Source organism: Alligator mississippiensis, chromosome 15 (genome assembly GCF_030867095.1).
Source record: "Alligator mississippiensis isolate rAllMis1 chromosome 15, rAllMis1, whole genome shotgun sequence".
In the NCBI taxonomy this organism is placed as follows: domain Eukaryota; kingdom Metazoa; phylum Chordata; order Crocodylia; family Alligatoridae; genus Alligator; species Alligator mississippiensis.
Genome location: NC_081838.1, coordinates 7649123 through 7666589, shown reverse-complemented (window position 1 = coordinate 7666589; position 17467 = coordinate 7649123). Strand labels below are relative to the sequence as shown.

General features: G+C 58.9%; 1 protein-coding gene across 8 annotated transcripts in view; it reads right to left on the bottom strand.

Annotated features, from left to right (window-relative positions):
• HDAC7 (histone deacetylase 7) overlaps positions 1–17467 on the bottom strand; it is a 114416-nt gene that overhangs the window by 12641 nt on the left and 84308 nt on the right. For 5 of the 8 annotated variants that reach the window (XM_059719243.1, XM_059719244.1, XM_059719245.1 and 2 more), the window contains exons 2-14: positions 9968–10155; positions 8430–8520; positions 6846–6957; positions 6357–6469; positions 6075–6197; positions 5397–5506; positions 4834–4950; positions 4509–4701; positions 3485–3693; positions 2715–2996; positions 1937–2165; positions 1294–1427; positions 678–798 (exon numbers count right to left, since the gene is read on the bottom strand). In XM_059719243.1, coding sequence (XP_059575226.1) covers positions 678–798; positions 1294–1427; positions 1937–2165; positions 2715–2996; positions 3485–3693; positions 4509–4701; positions 4834–4950; positions 5397–5506; positions 6075–6197; positions 6357–6469; positions 6846–6957; positions 8430–8520; positions 9968–10155 — 2022 coding nt within the window. The remainder of the gene's footprint in view (positions 1–677; positions 799–1293; positions 1428–1936; positions 2166–2714; positions 2997–3484; positions 3694–4508; positions 4702–4833; positions 4951–5396; positions 5507–6074; positions 6198–6356; positions 6470–6845; positions 6958–8429; positions 8521–9967; positions 10156–17467) is intronic. The other 3 variants (XM_059719241.1, XM_019478676.2, XM_059719242.1) reach the window with 3 other exon arrangements.

Sequence of the window (17467 nt, the reverse complement as noted above, 5' to 3'; positions counted from 1 at the left end):
GGTACAGGGGGTGAGAAGGGCGCATGGATAGGGTGGGCCTGAGGGGCAGGGTATGAGCAGCGCTGTCCCCCCCGAGGGCACATGCTCTTGTGGTCCCAAGGGGAAGGAGTCAGGGCATGGGAGCAGCAGGGGATGATGGAGGGGGTGGGGGGGAGAGAAACAACAGAGATGGGGGGAGGCTAGGAGCTGAGCTAACCCCATGGCCTTGCTAAAACAGAAACACACGCAAGAGGCCAAGGCTGCCCTAGTTGCTGCTGGGTGCGGTGACTCTGAAACCTAATGGTGGGGAGCTAGACAGCTACATCAATTCTCTCTCCGCTTGAGCCAGGCCCATCAAACGCCGTCACAAGGAGAACCAGCCCCGCCATGCTCTGGCAGCTGAGGCTAGCTCTCCGTGCTCAGAGCTGCTGCCTCCAGCTCCTCTGGCCACGACCAAGCTGGCTTCCAGCCCTCAAGAAGCCTGGCTCCCTCCTGGCTACGCACGAACAGGGCATGGTCTGATCCAGCCCCGGGCTTCAGCACTGCCTGGGGCACATCATGGGCTGGGTTTGGTGGGGAGAAGCAGAGAGAACAGGTAGACACTGCCCAGCCCCTGGGGCAGAGACTCAGGGAGATGGGTCCCAGCCCCTCACGCTGGTGCTAGACAGGGAGCAGGAGGGTGGCAGCCCAGGTCCTACCTGCCAGCTTGCCGTTGTCCAGTTTCAGGCGGTTGAGGGGGTTGGTGCCGTAGAGGAAGACGTGGCGCTCGTTGTGCACCGACTGCAGCTCCTCAAGCGTCGCCTTGCGGCCCCGCAGGCACTGCCAACAAGGTGGGCACATGACTTGGCAGCTACAGAGCTGCGGGCGCTGCTGGGCACCTCCAGGGACTGTCTCGGCCACCCACATCCTCCCCAGCCTTGGAGACTCCACAAGGTCCTGCCGGCTCGAGGCTGAACGGGTGCCCCTTTTGCGGGAGGACAGGCCTCACCCACCAAGGCTAAGATGGCACAGGTGTGATTCAGGCCTTGGTGCCTGCGGGCCTGGGGAAGGGAGCAGAACTGCCTGCTCCGAAATGAGCATCATGGAGGGGTCCGGCCCCGGCTCAAGGCCCACAATCTCTGCTGCCTTGTATGTTTGGGGCACAGGGGAAAGCAGGGCTGGAGCTCCCAGGAGAGGGCACCCAGCAGAGCAGCCCAGTGCATCATGACTAGCGCTTCATCCTCTGCTTGGGGTGAGATCTGCTCCCCCTGGGGACTCACAAGGAGCCCAGCCCCACCAAGATGCCCAGCTCTGACCCCCACACCCCCAACACACCTCGCACTGGCTGCGCAGTCCCCTCTCCTGCAGGCGGGACCAGATGCTCTGGATTCGCCCCGCATGCTCCGGGTGGTTGCTGTTGTCCCCGCAGGAGCACTGGTGCTTGAGCATCACCGAGTCATACACGAGCCCTGTGGCAGACAGTGGAGTGAGATGGCAGGGTCCCGTGGGCTCCCTCTGCCCACCACAGTGCCCCAGGTCTCAGCCCAGCACTCAGGGCATGGTGCAGGGCACAGTTTGACTTAGATTCATAGAGTCGGAAGGGACCTCAGTGGGCCATCTCATCCGACCCCCTAACCCTGGCAGACAAGAAAAGAGTCACCAACCCTGGGGTTGGTGGCTTCACACAGGACAGCTGGTGGCTGGGATATGCCCAAGGGAGAGCCCCCGAGGACTGCCTCTGGAGAGGTGATGAGGAACTGGCTACCTCTGGAGAGGCCAACCTGGCTCCCTGCAGCCAAGGGTGCAGCTTGGGCTGGGTCCATGGGGCAGAGATGAGCAGGGCCTGGCTGCTTCCTAGTGTGCAACGGGGTTGGTGGGGCTTAAGGGAATGAGATCTGGACTCCTGGGTTCCCTGTGCTGACCTCATTGCCTCCAGACCCCCCTGGAGACCTGGATGCCAGCAACCAGGGGGCATTACCTGTCGTGAAGTGCGGCTTGGCTGGCGGCTCCTGCACTGGCAGAGCCAGTGCCTTGGTGGGCGTCTCCTGGGTGGGCAGGGAGATGGTGGCCGTTGCAGGAGAAGACTGAGCCCTGGACAGGGGCCGGTGCCCTCCATGGATGCTCGGTGCCACCAGAGTGTCGGCTGGGAGCTGGCGCTTGAGGAGCTGCTGCTGCATGCGCTGGTAGGGCTCCCACATGTAGGGCTGCTGGAGAGGGTGGAAGTGAGCATGACATGGGGTGCGACCCGTGTCCCCAAACAGGCAAGCATGCAGAGCACCCTCTGGGCACTGCTACCCCCGGGAACAGGAGGCCAAGGGATGGCTCGCTCTGGTCTTGGCCATGTCGCATGGTGTCTGCTACCCACTGGTGGCTCGTCCCACCATTAACAGCCCTTAGCACCCATCCCTGCAAGGTCCCAGGGCCCTGTAGATCCTCCACTGCAGCAGTTTTCTGATCACCCGTGGCCCTAAAAGACCAGCACAGACCCTTGGGGCAACCCGCAGCGTGGTGGGAAGTGCTCTGCCTTGGAGAGGGGAATGAGTTCCTAGTGCCATGGTGCCTCGCATACAGGAGCTGCTCACAGCACAACCTTTGCTGAGCACCAGGTCATAAAACCAGGCCCCTAGAAGGCAGGGGACACCATAGCCTCATTTCTGCTGGTTTGGAGACTACACAGTCCCTACCCCCTTGGGCTGCAGCACCAGGCACCCCGGCTCTGTTCCCAGCACCCTTGATACCCGCCAGCCCCAAGGCACCTGCTGCAAAACCAGCTCCTCCTGAGGCTGCATTGGCTTCTGGGTCCTCTCAGGCTCCTTCACGCTGGCCCCCGGCCGGGCCGACTCCAGCCGCCCCCTGGCCTGGTCGCTGCGCTCGCCCCCTCCTTCCGGGTGTCCCACCTCTGCCTCCATGTCCTCAGAGGAGGGGATCTGCCGTAGACGGGGCTTCTCGCTGGACTTTGCCATGCGCTGCAGGGGACAGGCCAGGGCGAGAGTGGCTGGGGGGCTCAGGGCTGGGGCTTGAGGAGGGCTCGGGGAGCTCTGTGGGTGGATAGGGTCCTCAAATGATGGGGGCCAGGGAGGGGGCAATGGAGGAGCTGCTCTAGTTGGGGCTGGTCCTGCTTTGAGCAGGGGGTTGGACTAGATGTGACCTCCAAGGTACCTTCCAACCCTGTTCTCTGATGCTATGATTCTTATGGATCCTTTTGGAGGTGCAGGGTCTGGAGCGGGGCACAGGATTCAAGATGTAGATGCCCCATGGCTTTATAAAGGGGCACCATGATACTTTTCAGTCGTGTTCACAATTCCTTTAATGATCTGGGCAGGGAGCATCACCCACGGGGTGTGGGCACCACACAGCTGGATGTCAGCAGTGGTGACATGTGCTCACTACCAGGAGTCTAAGGGAGTGGCATGGCCAGTGGCTCGTCGCTCCCATGCAGTATCTAGCCTGGTAATTGGGCCTCACTGCCTCCAGTGCCCGGAGTGTCCCTGGGGGTCATGTCTCCCCTTGCCCGCCCAGCTCTTACCTTGCCCAAAGCCGTCTGCTGCTTGAGCCGCTCCAGGAACTGGGCATGGTGCTGCTGGTACGCCAGCTGTTGCTGGATGGCCTTGGGGTTCTGGGGCAAGGGCTCGGAGCGGGTGCGCCCCAGCGGCTTGTGGTGCCCGGGCAGCGGAAGACGTTCAGCAGGGATCAGCGAGGGGGCGAAGGAGAAGGGCACTGGCCCCAGGCCCGGCACTACGGTGAGAAACATGGGGGTCAATCACCGAAAGCTGTACCCGGGGCTGCTGTTCTACTGACCCCACCATCTCCGCTTGTTGCTACACATATCTGGCATGACGGGATGATGGGGGAGAGGGAGAGCAATGGAGATGGGGGGAGGCTGGGAGTGAGCTAACCCCATGGCCTTCCTAAAACAGGAACACATGCAAGAAGCTCCTTCTGTTTCTCAGAGCCAGTGGGAGCACAGCGTCAGGCAACCTCGAGGCTGGTCTAGTTCACCCTGCAGCCAGGCAGGCTGCCAGCTAGCCAGAACACAGCTCTCCAGTGGTGTATTATGCCCCAGCCCCAGCCCACTGACGGGGTAACTGAGGGTGAAGTTACCCAGTACACTTAGACCACGCTAAGGGCACTTCAAATGCCAGCATCCACATACTAAAGCTCGTTAACCCCTGTCAAGTCCCCTCCGAGCATCTCAAAGTGACATCATTTGAGGGGAGGGTTAACTCCGGACCATGCTACCTTGCTCAAATTAGGGCAACTTCCATGGAGATGAAATGACCACTCTGCAGTCCTCCAGCATCCCAGGATGCAATGCTTCCCCCCCAATACCAGCACATCCTCACTTTAACAGTGCTTAACGTGCCACAGATTGAGGACGGCTTAAGTGGAACTTCACCCTTGTGAGACTCAAGCCTGAGTGACAGAGCCTCCCCAGCCAGCTCTCAGCTGCACCCAGAGCCAGGCTGTGCAAAGCCTGGCACCCACCACACCTCCAAGCAGGGCTCAAGCCATCCTCCCTGCAGCTGGGGGATGGGGCGAGGGCTACGTACCTGCCACCAGTGGAGTGTGGGTGACCGAGGGCTCGAGGATAATGACACGTGGGGAAAGGGTCCCCCCAGGCTCGTGCTGCTCCAAGCTGGCAGGGATGAACATGGGCGGGTGCGTGCCAGCGAGGACAGGCCCATTCAGCACCGGCACCCGTCCATGGGTCAGGCTGGAGAGCATGTGGCGGTCTGCTTCTCCCTGCGGAGACAATGGCGGGGTCAGCAGCTTGGTGGAGGGAGGGAGCAGAGGAGCTGGCTAAAGCCAAGAGACCCCAGGGAGGGGATATCCCTGCCCTGCTGGCACCCAGGACCCAGTGCCCCAGCTACCTACCCTGCCACTGGTGGTAGCGGGCAGTCCCAGTGTGATGGTTGGTAGCGTGGCCGCGCTCTGCTGGGCAAACTGGGCCAGTGAGCTCTCCTGCATCATCAGGCGCTGGGCCAGTGGCGTCTGCAGCAAATGCAATGTATTAGTCTCCAGCTCTGGCCACCCAGATGTGGGGAAAGCAACAGGAGGTTGCAGCCAGGGCTCCAGAGGCTGGGCCTGCAGACAGAGGGGCAGCAGGGACACTGTGGCATGGGGTTCACCCCCAGCCAAGGCATCTGGGCAGCCTGGGTGATGGTGAGACAGCCCCGCCAGGTAGGAGGCTGCAGTGGGGGGGACCATGCTCTCCAACAGGGTAGGAGGGGTCCAGGCATCAAGGGGGTGGGTGCAGCCACCAACCACAGAACAGCAGGGACACAGGGCATGTGAGTGGCTCTGTGCATTCAAGGAGCTGGGATTTCTGCACATGGATCCCCCACCTGCCCCATGCCAGGGATCTGGTCCAGACTCAGGGCGGCAGCCCTGGGGGTGCTGGGGAGGCCTGAGCATAGTAGGACCAGCCAGGTCCTTACCTCGTGCACCAAGCCAGGCCCCGTGGGCAGGGCCCCATGCTCCGCCGGGAGGCTGTCGTTGGGGGAGCTGCAGCCGGACACCGGGGTGCTGCTGCTGCTGGGGGACGAGTCTGCAGAGGAAGGGGCAGTAGTCAGGAGAGCCCGGGCTCCCACCCTCCATCTCAGGGCTCCCCCAGTCCGCCTGCCCCTGGGAGTCCCCAGCCCCTGCCCTCTCCCGCACGCAGCCATCTCCCCGCAGACCCTGCTGCAGGGCCGTGGGCCCGTGCCCTGGGTGCCAAGCACAGCCGAAAGCTTGCACTGCTATCTCCAGTTCCCCCAGCAGCCCCAGGGGAGCAGTTCCAGGCCAGCCTGGCCTCTGCACTGGCTGCCAGCTGTGCCAACAGAGATCCCAGACTCCACCAAGACAAGGACCCCCTTCTCTCTGCCACCCTGGGGGCAACTCCCAGCACCCATGGGCAGGGATGGGGGGAGAGACCAGCAGCTCCAGGCCTGTTAACTTTTCTAGTCCCTGATGAATCAGGGGAGCAGCTTGGTACAGCTGCAGGGAGTCCAGGGCCGTGCCATCCATCTGCCCAGAGCTCCCTGGCCTGGCAAGGCCCTCTACACCCACCCCCACAACCTGCACAGCACCCCTGGATCAGCTCCCAGCACACCAATGCCAGCCCTGGCGCCCCTCACCGATAGCCTCCGGCGGCCGCCTCTTCAGCGAAGGGGGCGCGCTCTCCTTGCGGGTCAGCGGGTTCTTGCGCCGGTCCAGGGACTTCTTGGGCTTGTAGCGCACCTTGAGGTTCGGCTCGGAGGCTGGGGGAGGGGGTGGCTGTTAGAGGCCCCCTCGAGCCAGCAACATCCTGCACCTACCATGCCCCCTCCAGCCAGCCTTGCCTCCCCAAAGGCTGCCCCTTTGTCCCAATGGCAGCTGGGGAGGGGCGGGCCCTGTGGGCACAGCTGGCAGGACCTTACCTGTTTTCCGCAGCGGGAAGTGCTCTGGGGGGTCTATGGTGCTGGGGACCTGAGCCAGGAAGCTGGTGAGCACAGGAGGCGCCGGCCCCTCGGTATCCAGCGGCTCTAGGGTCCTGCAGGGAGGAGCGGGGTCAGGCTGCCAGCCTTCAAGGGCATTGTGAGCCCGAGCCCTGCACCAGCAGGCACAGCTTCCTCCCAGCTCCGCTCAGCAAAACAACCCCACTCTGGCATCTGTCTGCCCCCTCCACTGTCCAGACCTGGCCTGGAGGGAAGGTGCCAGTTCCAAGTGTCCCCCATATCTTGTGGCCTCCTGGGAATGGGATGTCTCTTCCCGTACTCACTGGACACCACTGCCAAAGGCAGCCAGTCCCGCAGTGCCAGCTCCTCCCTCCAGAGACAGCTTTGCACTAGCTGACAGACACTCCCTGCCGTGACACCCCGTGCCCCTGCAGGGTAGGGGGTAGACAGGCTCTGGCACCTCCACCTCACCTGTAGGGCATGGCGGAGGGGTTGGGGTTGCTGGTCCTTTCCAAAGCAGCCTGTTGTTTCTTCAGGATGACCTCAGCCAGCTTCTGTTTGACCACGGTGCTGGCCACCGCACCTAGAGAGACACCGCCGCCATCATCCCAGGCTGTTAGCACACAGCGGACACTGCCAAGGTCTTCAGGAAGGCACCCATGGGCAGCCCCTTCATAGAGCACTGCTGATCCCAGGGGCAGAGACCTGAGCAGCCCGCACCCGGGGCACTGGATAGTCTGACCCCCAGTGCAGCACACCTGGCCTTGGCAGGCTGGCAGGTTGAGGGAAGTGATTCTTCCCCTCTATTCGGCACTGATGAGGCTGCAACCCAGCCGAAGCCACTCCATCCAGAAGGGAACTGGACCCCGGCCCTACACCTATGCCAGGGCATCCCCACACCTCTTCTGACACACTAGGGAAACTGCCCCGGAGCAGCCAACCTGCCCCCTGCCCCTGTGGGCTTTCTGTTAGCCAGCCATGGGGTCATGCCATACCATGCCCATGCCCCAGGAAATGGAGGCCTCGCTCTATGTCCTCACGCTGGGTGCTGCTGGTGTCCCTACAACACCCCCACCCCACATATGTGCACACACACATGCCACTGCCCCAGGTCCTGCACATGCCACGTCTTCAGTACCCAGCAGAAAGGTTTCCAGCTGGGGAGGGGGCAGCACATGGGAATTCACCTCTCTGCCAGCTGGTCCAGCTAACCTGCGAGCAAAGGAGCCACCACATGCAAGCCTGGAAGGTCGGGCGTGGGCAAGAGCCATGGTGGGCAACACCCGAGTTAACTCTACAGAGGTGACAAGCCCTGACTTGCGAGAGACCGGGGCACCAGACTCTCCATGACCCAAGCTGAGCACCTTGAATGAGCTCTCAGGGGCCCCCCAGGCACCCAGCTCTGTGGATGGCCAGTGGGAGACACTGGTTTGGCTCTGGGCCGGGTTTATGCACTCCAGCAGGCTGAAAGAGGGGCAGTTCTCAGCTCAGAAAAGGGGCCACTCAAGAACCACGTCCGGCACTAGCTCTGTGCTGCAATAGGCACTAGATGGCGCAGGACGAGCACAAATGGGGCAGGCCCAGATGGCAGGGCAAGCTCCCCTACAGCAGCCCTGCCCCTTGGGCACTCTCAGCAAGGTGGAGTCTTGCCCATCCTGGCAGCTCCTGACGTGCACTGGGCAAGGCTATTCTGCAACAGGGGATGCCCGCTACCCTGAGCCAGAAAGGCAGAGAGCTGGAGCTGGATGGGGCCTGCCTTCTCTACTCACGGACAGCCCTGAGGCTGTAGGCAGGTGCCCAGCTCAGCCTGGCCCAGCCCAGCAGTGACCAGGCAGCAAGGCTGGGGAGGGACCAGATGCTCCAGAGCCCCAGAGATGCCACACGCTGAGCTCCCTAGAGCCAGGGCCAGGCTCAGCCACCAGGGAGAGCGTCCAGGAGTCTCAGCCCGGCCCCTTCCAGGCATGGACACACCCTCGCCGGGCAGGGGGGTCAGAGCCAGCGGCCCCCACAGCACTGCAGACAGACAGCCACACAGATGGAAGCAGAGGTTCATACTTCGTTTGCTCTTGTCCTTATTAAGGAGCTGCCGCAGCTCCTGCTCCTGCTGCCCAACTTCTGCCTCGTGGTGCGGGGACTCCATGTTCACCTGCCAGGGGAAGGGGAAAGCGTCACCACTGGAGCAAGAGCAGTGCCCTAAAGGGGAGGAAGCCCGGACCGCCCAGCGCCCTAACAGGAATGGAGTCCAGGTCGGCCAGCGCGCTAAAGGGGATGGAGCCTGGCTTGGCCAGCGCAGACCTGGCCAGTGCCCTCAAGGGGATGGAGCCTGGCTTGGCCAGCACGCTAAAGGGGACAGAGCCCGGCCCACCCAGCTCCTTAATGGCAACTGGTTCTTAGCATGGATCCATTTGAAAATATCCAATCCTTTCGCTACATCCACCGAGAGGCCCATTGCTCTGTGTGCTCGGGTCCCAGTTGGCTATAGCTGCCCACGAGCTGCCCTTAAAGCTTTGAAGACTCGTATAAGCCCAGAGCACTTCAGCTCTGGTATTGGGCTGTGCTACAACAAGCCAAGCCTTTGCTGGGCCCAGAGAGCCGGCAGAAATCCAAACAGAATTTCCTAACTCCGACCAGCCCTTTCCAAATGGCTTGGCCCTCCCCTCCGGCCCTACAGAAAGTCCCAGATGCATTTGCTTCCACTCCGATTTCAAACCAATCCGCAAATTCAACCTGCGGCAGAGACGGGAATAGAGCCGGGTGCCAGGAGAGCCCAAATCAACACCCAGAGCCGAGTCAAGCCAATGCCCGTGCCCCTCAGGGCTGGGGAACAGAGGTGAATTTCCCACAGAGCACAAGACCTCCGGGCTGATTGTGCTGGTCGCACAGGACATCTGCAGAGAAGCAGGGGCCGGCCCAGCCCTCCCAAATCCCATCCCATGCCTGAACCCGCATCTCTGCTCAAAGGGCGTGTGTTTCAGGAAGGAAACCCTTGGCTCTGGGAAATGAGCCAGGAAGAGCTTTCCCAGCAGCCTGGAAGGGTATTTATATCCTCCCAGAGCCACGCAGATGTGGATTGTCTCTAACGATGCACTCCCTGTCTGGGGAGGCCATAGCACCAGGTCAACCCTCATTTATTCCTGGTGCTCTGGGCTGCGAGGGGGCCCAGTCTGAGGAGAGCAGAGCAGGGCCGCCAGCTTGGGAGCAGCAGTGTCTGCCCATGGGGGCACTGGGTCACCCTCCGATGTCCACCAGTCACGGCCTTCATGTTGGGTAGGACATGACAGGGCCTGGGCAGGTTTCGGGCACAATCCGCTCTGGCCTTTTCTCGGAGGCAAGAGAAAGGGGATTTGCTTTTAGAGAAGCTGCTGTATTCGACGGGTCTCTCAAGCCGACACACCATGCTGGAGGTCTGCACGGGGCTCTGAGAGCTGGCACCGGGGTGCAAGCCCCTGAGCATGGCTGCGATCTGAGCTGCTCCGCTCCCCCTAGGCTTCATCACCAGGGCAGCATCTCTGAAGGACCCCCCCCACCCCCACTCCAGGCTGCTGGCACGATGCCCCTTTTGTATGCCCGCTCCCCCGGCAGGGACTCCTTACCCGCATCTGCTGGTGGGTGAGCTGCTCCACTTGCTGCTGATGCAGGCTGGCCAGGAAGAACTGGTGCTGCAGCTGCTGCGTCTGCTTCAGAGCAAGCAGGGCCGTGTCCGAGCCGGGCTTGACGAAGCGCTGCCCGATGCGCAGGTCCATGGGGGCGGTCTGCGGGGATGCGCTCCAGGTCACAGCAGCTGGCAAGACACAAGCAGGGAGAGGTCAGCTGCTGCCTCGCTTGGTGCCACCTCCACAATCATGCTGCACACCCCCATGTCAGGCCAGAGGTCCAGGGCCCCTTCTCTAGCAACCTGCCAGCACCTTCCCTTTCCCTGAGCCTGAAGCACGACGTACACCTCTGCCATGAGGTGTTACCCAGATGCAGATCCCCTCTGACATGGGTGGGCAGGGCTCCAGCCACCCAGGTCAGGCTCCCCTAGGCTGTCAGACCAGAAGGCTCAAGGCAAGAGCCATGGTGCCTGCCCTAGCCAGTGCCTTGGGGACCCCGGCATCTGGTCCCAGTGCTCACTGGACTGATCTTCCCTTGCCAGGCAGGCAGAGCCCCCCGAGGCTCCAAGAAACTCTCCAGGTCCCTTCTGCAGGTGTCTTCTGCAGACCTTGCCCCTGGAACTGGGATCAAAACCAAGCCCCAGCCACAGTGCAGAGCAAGGAAGGGGAGCATGGCAAGCAAAGCCTCCGCTCTGCGCTTTCCAGCATCTCCCCCCGGAGCCAGGAGAGCTCTGCCAGCATGGGCCGGCTCTCCCCGGACCACAGGTAAGACCAGTTGGAGCTCCCAGCTCAGAACCCTTTCCCCTAGCACTCTCACATCCACATGGGCTTGAGAAACGGCCTCTGTGGCCCTAGCAGAGTCAAGGCTGAAATTACAGTGCAAATCCAGGCTTGTTTGCTCAGTGAATTCCCAAACGATAGCCCCCATCTCAGCTGCTTTTCATATGTTTGGAGGTCCGAACTTCTTGGCCCATAACGAGCAAGGCACCTGGCTACAGCCTTCACGTCTGGGCTGCCCTTGAGCTCAGCTGCTCGACAGCCCAGGGGTCCCGTGCAGAAGGACTTGATGCTCTTGTCCTTCAAAAGCATTAGTGCAGTGGTTCTCAATCTTTTTAGACTCGTGGCACCCCTGGACAGACTTGTGGCCGCCCCTTGGAGACTGCCAGCTCTTAGCTTTTCAGAAAAAATAATAGAGCCACTCGTGGCAAAGAACTCAGGAAGGCCTCAGCTATATTTGAAATCCTTGGGTTGCTCTCATGACCCATGTTAACACCACAAATGGTGCTAACATGGCACGGTGCCCCGCGGCACCCCTAAGAGGATCTCAAGTCACCCTCCATTCTGCACATCAGTGCCCTCAACTTGCTACGTGCTTGGTGCCCAGTGGATTCCCCTTCGGGAAACCTGAATGGGGTTGAAATTAGGCCACGACTTGATATCCCCCAGCGGCTTGTGCCCAGACCGAGACTGGGACACGGTGCCAGGCAGTCAGAAAACAAGGGGAATTCCAGCCAAGAACTGTGCACAGGGGAAGCCTGCCGGGCTGAGTCAGAAAGAACGGATGTCTGAAGGCGCCTGAGACGCAGGGACATAGCAGGCCATGCTGGAAAAAGCCAAAATAACCAAGGCAGGCTGGCCAAACAGCAAAAGCAAATGAAGATGTCGGGTTATGGGCTGAGAAACGGGCCGGCCCCCACACTAGCCAGACCCTGGTGTCAGCAGGAGCCACATGGGAGCCTGTGGCTGGCTGCAAACACATCCCAAAGAAAAGCCCTGTGGGCCTGTGCATGGAGAGAAAGGCCGTAACCCCGAGCGGGCAACCAGCAGAAGAGCTGAAGGAGACAAGCCAAGCATCCTAGCAAATATCCTCTCCACTGGTCCATCGTGGAGCCACGGGTAGCACAGGTGCCTCAGACGGCAATTTGCAACCTCCGCAGGCCCCTCGGAAAAGGCCAGCGCTGAGTTTTCACCCATTTTTTGACTATGGAAAAAGAAGAGAGCGATGTTCCAGGTGCAGAGAACTCAGGGGGTTCATATCCGGCTCGCTCTGTGCAGCAACCTTGAAAGGATCTCAAGGCACCCCGGGCTGCCATGAGACCCGGGTGAGCATTGCTAGAGGGCCGCAGACCCTCCTTAGAAGGGAAAGTACCTGTGCCCCTTTTTTACAAAGCAGGGAAACTGAGGCACGAGGAAAAGACACAAGGAAAAGACCCCAGAGGCCCGATTCCCAGTCCCAGGCCCCACCTGCCCCTCTAGCAGGCCAGCAACGTCACCGCTGATAGCCACTGCCATGGTGTCAATATGAATTATGGAAGTAACCGTCACTGAAACGCCAGCAGCGCTCCATCCTCTGGAGAGACCCCTTCAAAAAGCTGCCCATAAAATCAGCTACCATCAGAACAGGGCAAATCTGCAGCACGCGGCCACATGCCACTGCCGGGGAAAGAGGAATGTTAACCTGCCAGGGCAAAATCCTGCTATGCCATACCTGGACGCAGACTCAAGATGCAGCCAGGGAAGTTGAGGTTGGACATTAGGAAAAACTCTCACGAGGAGGGTAGTAAAGTACTAGAAAAGGCTACCTGGAGAGGTGGTGGACTCTCCATCCTTGGAGTTTTTTAAGACCTGGGTAGACAAAGCCTTGGGGCTGGTCCTTTGAGCAGGGTGCTGGACTAGATGGGACCTCCCGAGGTCCCTCCCAACCCTCACGTTCCCCAATTTTATGACTCGAGGATGTAACCTCTACTATTGAGCATCTATTAAACAACCCTGTCCAGCAGCAGGACATTAGGGGCCATGGTCCTGCTGCTTTCCCCGTGGCAGGTTCAGGTGCGAGGTCTTGTGTTGCACCAGGGTTGACAGCAGTTTTGCTCTGACATTGGACGATGGATTTTGGCTGGGCGGGGCTGGACAGGGCTGATCCTGCCTCGGGCAGGGGGCTGGACGCGAGGGGAGCTCCGGAGATCCCTTCCCACCTGCCTTCTCTATGAATACGTCTTCAGGCCGCTGAAAGTCACTGAGTTCACTTGCACTGCACGAGGTCCCTACAGTCTCCCTCCAAAATCCACAGGCATTTCAGTGCCCTGGAGAAGGGAAGGGCCACCCTGCCAGCATCCAAACCATAGGGCCAGGAGCCAGGTGCTTTGGGAAGCAATCAGGAGAAGCGAGCACCTGCCGACATGGAAGTCCTGGGGAGAGGGGTTTGCTGGAAAATTGCCTCCAGCCTGCTTTTCCACCATGAAACAACATGAACAACACTTTCCACCTCCCTCGTGCAGGCATTAACAGCACTGGGGCCATGCCCTATCTCCTCATCTCCCAGTCCCAGGTGCAGCCAGAGCGCAGCGAGCCAATGCCGTAGTGTGTAAGATGCTGTCCCCAGCCCTCGCTCTACGGCTTTGGGCCCAGTACATCCCAGGGAGTATTTAGACTTGCCAAGACAGATCCCAGAGGAGAAAGCTGAAACCCCAGATGTCTTTGCTCAGGGCACATCTGTGCAGAGCAGCTCTGGGCTCTTTCCCCCACATCATGCCCTCCCTTTCAGCATTCACTGCCTGCTTGTCAGAGCCCCCCAGGACCCGCTGCTTTCCACGGCACTTGTGAGATCTCAACAAGCCCCATTCCACCCATGATGCTTCCCCCATGGCTTATCCAGCCAATGAGGCCAGTGTCCGACAGGCTCCATCACTGCACCCGACTTGGGTTCCCCCTGGGTGCATCTACACATGCACATTTACTGTGCAGTACAGGCGTGTGTCTACACGTGCATGCCCATACTGCACAGCAAATAAGGCAACTTACACTAACTTGAGTGTAAATTTGATGCCTGCATCATGCAGGCATCAAATTTACACCCAATTAGTTACTGTGCAGTAATGCACATGTAGATGCCTTACTGTGCAGTCCCAACTTTAGTCCCGAGTCAGCCCATACATGGTGTTAATGCGCTTTAATGCCTGCATGTGTAGACGCCAGTTTATGCCTGTTTACTGCGCAGTAAATTTAAGCCGGCATAAAGGCACATGTAGAACCATGCCCCGGGCACCAAATGTAGCAGGGCAAATGATAGCACAGGGCTATGCAAAGGAAGACATAGCCAGGCAGTGACCCTGCCATGTCCCAGTGCTTGGGCCTGTAGCTCTGCAACACCGGGGAGATTTTATGCTGCAGGAAGAAATATGAGACCCTGAAACAGCCTCCCAGTCCCCTGCACAGGCCGGATCTGCCCAAGCGGTGACGGATGGCCTCTGCCATGGACCGGGCAGGTTCGAGTTGATGCTGAACTAGCAAATGAGACACCAGCGAGGAGAGCGCTGGCTGGGACAAGGTCTCTGTGAACAGCCCTGACAGCTGCTGACATCTGGGCCTGTATTCTGGGGTGCTGGGTTCTTTTCCCAGCTGGATAAATACAGGCTACAGAGGGCAGATGTCAGTGAAAGAAGCCAGGTTGCATGCCCCTGCTCAGATGGCACTATCACATGCTTGCCTACAGATTTACCAAACCAGGGAGGGTGGCCCTGCAGCCAGCGGGCATGGCAGACACTGCCACTTGAAGGTATTCCCCATTCATCAAGTGAAGGGACCTCAGGAGGTCCCATCTGGTCCGACCCCCTGCTCCAAACAGGACCAGCCCCAATTACATCATCCCAGCCAAGGCTTTCTTAAAAACCTCCAAGGATGGAGATGCCACCACCTCTCTGGAGAGCCTGTTCCAGTGCTTTACTACCCTCCTGGACAGAAAGTTTCTCATATCAAACCTTGCTGCAATGTGAGCCCATTGCTCCTTGTTCTGCCATCTGCCACCACTGAGAACAGTCCAGCTCCGTCCCCTTTGGAGCCACCTGCTCATGGCCTGTGCACGTGCTAGCTGGTGTCCAGCAGCCTTTCCCCATAGATCTGCTGGAGTCTTAAAATGGAAAGCACAAAGTGCCCGGGGAGAGAGCCAGCTGCCCCAGGAACGCAAGGCAGACGCTTTCCGCTTGCATTGCCTCCCTCTCCAATAAGGCCGGGCGACCAGCTCAGCTGGTGCCAGCCCAGCCCAGCCCCATCCACAGCACAAAGCAAAGAGCCAAGCAAACCAAGCAGAAATCGGAGAATTTGCAGAACAATCAAAACACAGACCAACGGAAAGACCCTAAAGTCACAGGACCTGCCTCTTCCCCACACGCTCTGCTTAGCCCCTCCCGGCGGTTGAGGCAGACGGCGATTTCCTGGAGGCTGGATTTGGCAGGGGACGTTTGAATGTGACCTTTACTGATTCCCCCCCACCCACCCAAAAGCAGCCTCCAGGGCTTCCAGGCTTGGCGTGGAGTCAGGCCAGTGAACATGCTCAGAGATGCATTGAAGTCATACAAATTGCTTTCTCGTCCTGTTTTCAGCATGCACGGCTTCCCAAAGGCTCCAAAGTTCAGCTGATTTTGAGATACGGGCAATTAAAACCATGCTTTTTTTTTTTTTTAAATGAATAAGGAAAGTGCCTTCTTCGGAGCCAGCAGAACTAAAAAAATAGCCTGAGGGATGTTGCGCTAATTAAAAACAGCCATCAATAACACAGACAACAAAGATCGGGTGGGGTGAGGGGGGCGATATCTTTTATTGGACCAGCTGCATGGCTGGAATCGAGTGAGACGAGCTTTCGAATGCAAGGCATTCTTGGTCGGGCCTGAGGAAGGAAGCACGGCAGATGTTAAGAGCAGAGAAGAGAGGTGTGAAATGATAGTGCAGGGGCAAGCAATTATTTTGGGCAGAGGGCCGCTTACTGAGTTTCGGCAAGCCGTTGAGGGCCGCAAGACAAGAAGCCCAGGGCAGATTAATATTCATTTTCTACATTTTTTAGGGGCCCCACAGGCCGGATAGAATGGCCTGGCAGGCCGCATCCGGCCCCCGGGCCGCATTTTGCCCACCCCTGTTATAGCATGTCAAAAAAGAGCGAGATCAGTGTTCAGTCGTTGTCCCATAGCAAGGATGAACTTTCATTCAAATTTGCCTTTTAAAGGTGTTTGCCAGAGCAAGAGGGCAGCGAGATCTGCAAAATAATGTGTGTGTGTCTGCGTCCCATATATCTGTTTTCTGCGCGGGTCCGTTCTGGCGTGTTGCTGCTGTTGGCTTTGCCCCATTTAGGTACCACTTGGTGCATTGGCTCAGTTGTATCGCATTTTGGGAAAGGAAGGATCCCAAAGGGCCTGTTGTGGGGGGAATGGATGGCTATAGCAGCGGAGACGTGCTGGCAGGTTAAGCATCTTTGACCCTAACTGACTTCCTGCCCCTGGGGCAGGGGGACTGGACTTGATGATCTTCGAGGTCCCTTCCAGCCCAAATGTCTACGAATCTCTTGCTAAGGCAAGGTTTGATGGGGAAAAGTTTGCTTCTGTGATGAGATGGGCAAGGTTGGGGGTTTGGAAGTTGAGAGAGGAGGGGCTGGTAGCATTTCTCTCTAGATCTGCTCTTGAGGATAGGCTGCAGTTGGGATCAGAGAGAAGTGGGGCTGGAAGGGAGCCTCCGGAGGTCACATTTAGTCCAACCCCTTGCCCTGTCCAAGCCATCCCAGACAAACCATCACCTAAACTCTACATAAGATCCTGATACAAACACAGACAACACACCCAAACCTGCCACAGGTAAAGCAGGGGAATCACGGCAGCCAATGTCTTGCTTCTATAGGTCATCAATACATGATCCCAGGTGGAGGGACTGGGATTCTTCTTTTGATCCACCTCCACCAGGATCCCAGATGAGGTCCCTCCCATCATGTTCCTTCTTCTTCCTCTTCTGTCCTCCCCAGGGAAACCCAAGTGGGCACGGGAGAGCCCGCCTGATCTCCATGCTGGTGCCCGGAGCACTGCAACGAGCCATGGCAGTGATGTGTCCATCCCTTCCTAGAGGCCTAGAAAAGCCAGGCTGGAATGGGACCTCCAGAGGTGATCCAGTCCAACCTGAGACAGCATCAGCCCCATCCAAATCAACCCCTACAAACCCATCATCTAACCTCTTGGCACAACTATGCAGTCAACCCTGCCCCAACACGAGACATCACACTTGAACCTGCCACAAGGAAAGGCAGAGGGACCATAGTGGCCAACATCCTTCTTCTGTGAAAAGTTAAAATACAGTCCAGAGATGACTTGCTACCTCTCCCAGAGTAGAGCATTGACACTTCAGGGATGGATAGTGCCTGGTCTGGCCTTCCCATAAGTGCTGAATGGGGCTGGAGAACATTTAGAGATGTGAGCGCTGATGCTTTCAGGTCTCCTAACCTGGTCAAATCCGGGTGGATCCATCATGACAGAGCTGCTCTTCTCTCAGTGACCCGACTGCAAGAATACGAAAGCCATGCTTCTGTTAAGCTTCTTCCTCCAGACAGCTACGCTCATGCTCAGAGCATGCACAAAGCAGGCACTTGAGCATGCACAAAAGACTCACCCACCGGCCTACGCCTTTGGTGGAAAATTTCAGGCCAAGAGGCTTGAGCGTGACACGTGCCTAAGTGCCTGAAAACAGGGT